Raw genomic sequence first — 7,781 nt, 5'->3', positions numbered from 1 at the left:
CAAAGGCACTGTGAATATGTTTTGGGGCCTTCCATACTCCACATGGAACAAGGCAATGAAAATTGGCTGTGCAGTGTGATTAAGTTACGATTTTTATATTAAACAATGTAAGTACTAGACGTCATGATCTACACTCCATACCCGTTGGTGGCGGTAATGCGCAAATTCATTGTTTGCCGCAATACACTTCAAAAAAGAAGAAGAAGAAGAAGAGCGTCCGCGACTGCGCACTGGCCTTTACGTAATCGAGTCCCGTTTCAAATGCGGCTTGAACCGGGAACGCTACATTGAGGAAGAGTCGGGTGACGGACAACGCAACTTAGCGTGAGTGATCTCAATTAAGCCCTGTTTTGTAGGTTTATGACTTTATATAGACGCAGACAGTGCAAGTCTGGTGGTGTCTCAGTCTGAAGGTATTTCCGTGTGTTCCTGATATGCCCGATATAATAATGCTAACCGACAGCTAGCGTCAACGCTAAACATGAGCTGTTGGCTCATTATCTTGTCCACATAAACACAAGAGTGGTGTCTAGCGTTGAGTAACGTTAGACGCAAAAGTTCACTTTTATGACTACCCCGAAGTTGGCTTAACGATTCACTTTTTTAAGGGGAACTTAAATGAACGAGCAGCCGATGAAACCTTTATTTTATTTGTGATTTCGCTGCTTTGTTCTCCTCCAGACTAGCGTTACACGATGATAAACACACTAACATTATACTAACACACACTAACATTATACTAACATTATACTAACATACACTAACATTATACTAACATACACTAACACTATACTAACATACACTAACATTATACTAACACACACTAACATTATACTAACACACACTAACACTATACTAACATACACTAACATTATACTAACATACACTAACATTATACTAACACACTAACATTATACTAACATACACTAACATTATACTAACACACTAACATTATACTAACATACACTAACATTATACTAACATTATACTAACATACACTAACATTATACTAACACACACTAACATTATACTAACACACACTAACACTATACTAACATACACTAACATTATACTAACATACACTAACATTATACTAACACACTAACATTATACTAACATTATACTAACATACACTAACATTATACTAACATACACTAACATTATACTAACATACACTAACATTATACTAACACACACTAACATTATACTAACACACACTAACACTATACTAACATACACTAACATTATACTAACATACACTAACATTATACTAACACACTAACATTATACTAACATACACTAACATTATACTAACATTATACTAACACACACTAACACTATACTAACATTATACTAACACACTAACATTATACTAACATACACTAACATTATACTAACACACACTAACACTATACTAACATACACTAACATTATACTAACATACACTAACATTATACCAACATACACTAACATTATACTAACATACACTAACACTATACTAACATACACTAACACTATACTAACATACACTAACATTATACTAACATACACTAACACTATACTAACATACACTAACACTATACTAACATACACTAACATTATACTAACATACACTAACATTATACTAACATACACTAACATTATACTAACATACACTAACACTATACTAACATACACTAACACTATACTAACATACACTAACATTATACTAACATACACTAACACTATACTAACATACACTAACATTATACTAACATACACTAACACTATACTAACATACACTAACACTATACTAACATACACTAACATTATACTAACACACTAACATTATACTAACATACACTAACATTATACTAACATTATACTAACACACACTAACATTATACTAACACACTAACATTATACTAACATACACTAACATTATACTAACACACACTAACATTATACTAACATACACTAACATTATACTAACATTATACTAACACACACTAACACTATACTAACATTATACTAACACACTAACATTATACTAACATACACTAACATTATACTAACATACACTAACATTATACTAACATTATACTAACACACACTAACACTATACTAACATTATACTAACACACTAACATTATACTAACACACACTAACACTATACTAACATACACTAACACTATACTAACATACACTAACATACACTAACATTATACTAACATACACTAACATTATACTTGGAGATCTGGACTGCGTTAACCAGAGACTCCAACTAGTTTCAGAATTTGTGAAACGGTTATTTTTTTATTTCTTTTACCATCGTTGCTTGTAGTTGTACAGTTTGATATAAATAGATTAACCCGAGGTATTAAGTACATTTACCAATGTTAAAGTTGTATTTATGAAATGTACCAGGTAACTCTTGTTAATGTGCCACGTTTAATGAATTGAATGTGTCCCCTAGTCAGCAACATGAGTGAGCTGGAGGACGTCAGCCACCACATTCATGACAGGATCTCATCCGTACACCGCATGCTGGATCTGTCAGTGGTCGGTATGTTACAGTGATTTGATATGAGACCAGACCCGTAACGTTGTTTTTTTACTTCTCTTTTATTATTATTATTATGCACAGCTTAAGTGTTGTGCCATTAAAATGTGTAATTGTGTTTGTTTCTCTCTCCACATTTAGAATTGCCTCAAAGAAAGAAACTTGGACAAGAATTTGTGGCACTCGAGAAACTTCTGGAGGAGTTTGAAAGATGTGTTGGTCGACAGAAGGAGCAACTAAAGCAGCTGAAGGTAAACTTCAGCCAATGCCATCCAGTTGTGCACCAGGCACCATACGTTTGTTTCCGTTGCTGCTTAAATTCAAACTTGACCAGTGCTGGATTGTTGAGGCCAATAATGATATTTACCCAAATATTGGTCAGCATTCAGTTTTTGGGATTTCTAACACAAAATGCATTTTGGATAAGTCTCGTATAAATTGTGGTTATTAAAGAACAGGACATTTTAGAGCAGTGATTCTCAATTGACACATTGATTTATTTAATCGCTGTATTTCACAGCAACCTTTCCCTGAACTGGAGGTAAGTACTTGATTTACAACTTGAAATGGTTATGACAGATTGATTTCATCACTGCAATAAACCTAAAATGCAGTGAAGATGGTCACTGGTCAGTATTTGAAATGATTTATAGAATGTAACATCAGTTATAATCATTCTCTCACTCCAACAGGAAACCAAAAATAAAAAACGGAATAAAGTTAGATGACACACGTGTTGTTTATCAAAAATGCTCCCCCTTACTGAAATCAGAGCACCCCCCACACAGCAAATACCAAATTCATCTCCTGCTTTGGTCGCGTGACGACACGTAAACACAGTGTTCTCTGCTGCTGCTTCCACGTTGACGAAGGGCTCCTGGATGCTTTTGCTTTAGAAAGTGCAGACCCGTTGTAGAGCTGTGATAGACATTTCTCATTCTCAGTTTGCACCAGTTTGCTCCACACTGTTGAGTTTTTGTCTGAAATACTTCCACCTTGAAGACAATCACAGGGTCGTGTTTCCCTCTCTGAGGACCGGGCACTGCCAGACTTCTTGCTCCGCACAGACACACGCTCTGCAAACAGACTTATTTTTGTTTCTTGATTATGTCGAAGAATCCCCCCCCCCCCAGCCCTAAATGGAGACACCGTTTCTGAATAACCTCAACCATACGTCCTGATTTTTGTTTGCTTGTGTTTAAGGAACTTGAGGAGACGTTCCAGAAGGACTTGGAGGATGTCCAGCACCTTAAGGAGAACATACCTGCACACATGCCCAGAAAGAAAGGCCCAGCAAAGTGAGGACACATGTTTGATGCTTTATGCTTTATGCTTGATGATTTTCAATGGACCACTGGCCACCAACCATTTTTCTAATACAGATCCCAAATGAATAGATGAGTCAAAAAGTACAGACTCAGACTGCATCCCTTGTATCTAGTTGATTCATTTAATGCAATTGAAACTTGAATTAATCAAGCATGCACTATAGGTTATATATTACAGGTCACGCTAACACACGCACACAGAGAGAGACACACAAGCAGCCTTCACAGCTCCTTCCCAGATGTTGGGGGTTGTTTCTGAGAACAATACCGTGCTAGTGGATCACGAGTTCAGCTGTGTAATGTCTCTCAGTGGAGGTGAACCCGTACTGACCCAGAAAGAAGCCGCAGATGTTCAGCCAGCCCAGTCCGAAAACGTCAAAAAGACCAACAAGAGCGTCATCCGAGAGATTGAGGTCATCACCATGCCAGAGTATGAGAGCATCCCACCGTAAGTCTCACCGCTCACTAATATTCAACATGATGAGATATAATGGTTATTGTTCATGATGTCAGCTGGGGATTGCACTCTAACCTCTTCTTGGTCGTTGTATACGGAGTATGGCGTTTTACACAAGCTTTCCTTCATCTGCTCTTGTTGGTGCTGTGGTTTGACTTTACCTGACGGCTGGCTCAGTAACTCTTCTCTTCTGACTCGTGGTGAGACACCACAGATCTCACTATCAGGAGCTGGCCAGCCAGCGTTTCTCAGATTGGAGTGAGACGAGGAGAAAATGTGATGTCGTGATCTTCGCAATAGAACATCTTTGATGTGTCGGGTCTTGGCCAATCAGCGTTCAGATGTCTACAGCGTCTTCATTTCCCTCCGTTAAAGTTTAAGTTATGTTATGTTCCGTTACCGTTCAGACTTGCTGGGGTAAGTTAACGTCCACAGCATGCGGAACTTTGTCGACTGTTAACGTTCATCATTATCGCGATTTAGAAGGAAAAAACGTAACGTGATGAAACATGCAGCCCCCCCGTGTTCCGTTCACGCGGTCACTCGTTAACGTTAAACCGGAACACCGGCGCATCTGGTTGCAAGTTGTTGTTTTTTAACTCAAAGTAGAATGAGGATGATTTCGTGGTCAGAATAACTTTTATGACCACGAAACATGAGGCCCAGATACTGATGAGATGATGAGGTCAAAGAGCTTCAGGGAGAGGAGGCTGGTTGTGTAGCGCAGCTTGACGCAGGGCTGAGCTGTGAGTGGAGCTGGGCCTGGATAAAGGTGGAGGTGGGCCTGGATAAAGGTGGAGCTGGGCCTGGATAAAGGTGGAGGTGGGCCTGGATAAAGGTGGAGCTGGGCCTGGATAAAGGTGGAGGTCTAAACAGACGTGAGTACAGCTTCCTGCTGTCGGTGTTTTAAATACATTGATAAGGCAGGGTATGCTAAATGCAGCCTCTGCTCCAAGGAGATGAACTACAGCAACAAGGGCTCACATGTCCTCATCACACTGACAGACACTGTTCACTGTAATGACCACAGCCAGTGTACTAACAGTCCCAACAGTCCCACGTTGCTCTCAAGAACCCTAAAGTAATGAGAGGGTTAAGGAGCCTGTACCTTCATCTCAGCAGGTTGCTAATGCAGAGGTGTGTATAGATCACAGATATTATTTTACTCTTGATAAATTACCTCAACCAGAGTAGATTATCATTTTCATTTAAATAATTGAACTGGGTTGAATTGCAAATAGAAGATAGGCCACAAGTCTAACAGCTTTACAGTAACAGTGGAAGTTAATATGGAGCCGTACAGTAACAGGGTTCAATGAAAACTAATCACTTTATTTTGTACAGGCGATGGTTCTCGCTACTCTTGCTGTCTTTGTTTTTATTTGACCAAAATGAGACCTCGGTCTCATTGGATTTTGTCTAAATAAAGGTTAATATTAATAGAGCGGAAATAGTGATTAATATCTGAATAATACATTCGTTTTTTGCTTAAAGTAAATGTCTTATCACTTAATTTTCTTCTCAGAGTACACCAGAATGCTACATTTTAAAGCTCATATTAAAAATAAAATTCTCGGAGCACCCCCCCCCCCCCGATAGGGTTTCGGGCTTGTCACCTTTTTCACCTCATGAGTTTGCAGGTATGAAGCTTACATGTACTGGACTGGTTGGTCCACAAAATAGTTTTTGGCTCTGCCTAAAGAAAGTAGGACAATAATTATAAAAAGTTCAGGTGTTTCACATTGAGATGTCTGTATTTAGTTTTCAAATCTCTCTGTGGAGTGAAGTTTGTCCTGAGGTTGTTTGTTGTCTTCTGCACTGTGACTCATGTCTGCTCTACACGTCACATTTGGTTTCACTTTCATTCTCTGAAAAATAGACACAAATATCCCTGTTATGTAGCATGTGTTAGTTAAGACTCTTTCTTTTCTAATGACATGTTTGACCATATTCCAGCTCTGAGTGGATAGCACATTAAGGAGGTTTCTTTGCTGTATGTGTTCACGTTGAAGCTTTCTTTATAAGCTGTATGTTCTCAGAAGCTGGTCGTCGTGTCCCCCTCAGGTACATGAAAGGACGCGTGTCGTATCATCAACTCAATGCAGCCGTGCAGAGCATCAACGCGGCTGTAACAGCCAAGTACAAGATCCTCCGTCAGTCAGCGAAAACTCTCAACAATCAAGCGCGCAAGCTGCACCAGCGCTTCAAGGACCAGGAGACGAAGGATACAAAAGGTACACTGATCAGTAATGGAGAATGCATTTACTAGGACCCTTTGAGTAGTACACTCAAGACTAGTACACTGCTCTAAGCTAAGTTCTATCCTCAATAAATGCTGATGTGACATTTTGATCTGATCCCATACATCAATACGCTAAGTCCAAGTGGTGACAGACCTGTCCAAATGTCTTTCAGGTCAGTATTTTGTGGTGGACGACGACATTCGCGAATTTACTCAGATGAAGGCAGACAAACGATTTCAAGGGATTCTGAACATGCTGCGACACTGCCAGCGCCTTCGAGAGCTCCGAGGAGGGGGCATCACCCGCTACATGCTGCTATGAAGCAGCACATGTATATAATGTATATATACACGTATATAATGTTGTGGTGGAAATGGTTAGAAGTGAACTTTGCATGTGTCAACAGCATTTTGTATTATTAAGCTAAACAAAGGAAAATCCAAATAAAAAACTTTGAATGTCAATAAATGCTTTTAAAATGTCTCACGTTTTTATATTGTAGCATGTTTACTCAACACAGATCACGGTAGCATGAAATACACCCACTTCTCCACAACCCCAACGATCTCAGCGACCGTTAGTGTCGGCGATTATTAAGCATACACCACGTTATAACAATGAACAGTACTTTAAGCACACAAACAAGATAACATAAACACAAATGAACTCTCTCTAACTCTGCCCAGACTCTATTTCGCCTTACGGTACGATGCAATCGTGGTGATTGAGGGGGTTCTTCTGAGCTTCGGTGGGCTCGGGCAGCGCGGCTGGATAAGGGAATTTCGCGTCCTTATGACCGGAGCAAGCGAGGCGCTTGGTGGAGAGTGGAAGATCTCTCTCTTTCTGAAGAAGTCTTGCTTCTTCACTTCTGCAGGAATAAAAGGGTTCGCTTCGTGGACAGTTTGGTGAATTCGGCCAGCGAATATAAACTGTTAAACCTCGGTTTTGGTTAAAAAGGGGAAACAACGTTGGTGTGCTCCCTAGCTCGACGAGGTCGAAGGGAAAAAGCCTTGAGGTGGGGGTTGCAGGTAGTTTTGTAGAAAGGTGGCTGAACCACAGGGGTCCTGGGGTGTCTTGGTCCTCGGCCAATTAGATTGCAGCGCTGCTTTCAGGTACCTTCAGGGAAGCATAGTTTTTGGGGGAGCAGGGTCGTCTTACCGGAGGTCCCGCCTCGGCCTCCCTGCTCTCGTCCAATGAGAGCAGTGTTGCAT

At 39.9% G+C, this 7,781-nt stretch overlaps 1 protein-coding gene across 1 annotated transcript; it reads left to right on the top strand.

The window, feature by feature from the left end:
• Positions 1-205: 205 nt before the first annotated feature.
• Positions 206-7,053, top strand: ska1 (spindle and kinetochore associated complex subunit 1). Its single transcript, XM_076076033.1, has 7 exons — positions 206-324; positions 2,456-2,545; positions 2,684-2,793; positions 3,746-3,840; positions 4,181-4,318; positions 6,392-6,561; positions 6,743-7,053. Exons 2-7 carry the CDS (start codon positions 2,464-2,466, stop codon positions 6,889-6,891), a joined length of 744 nt encoding a protein of 247 aa, XP_075932148.1. The 5' UTR covers positions 206-324; positions 2,456-2,463; the 3' UTR covers positions 6,892-7,053.
• Positions 7,054-7,781: the final 728 nt, after the last annotated feature.

This window comes from Anarhichas minor, unplaced genomic scaffold, assembly GCF_050575085.1.
Source record: "Anarhichas minor isolate MPS153535 unplaced genomic scaffold, ASM5057508v1 ptg000005l, whole genome shotgun sequence".
Taxonomy (NCBI): Eukaryota; Metazoa; Chordata; class Actinopteri; order Perciformes; family Anarhichadidae; genus Anarhichas; species Anarhichas minor.
This window is presented reverse-complemented; position numbering and strand designations above follow the sequence as displayed.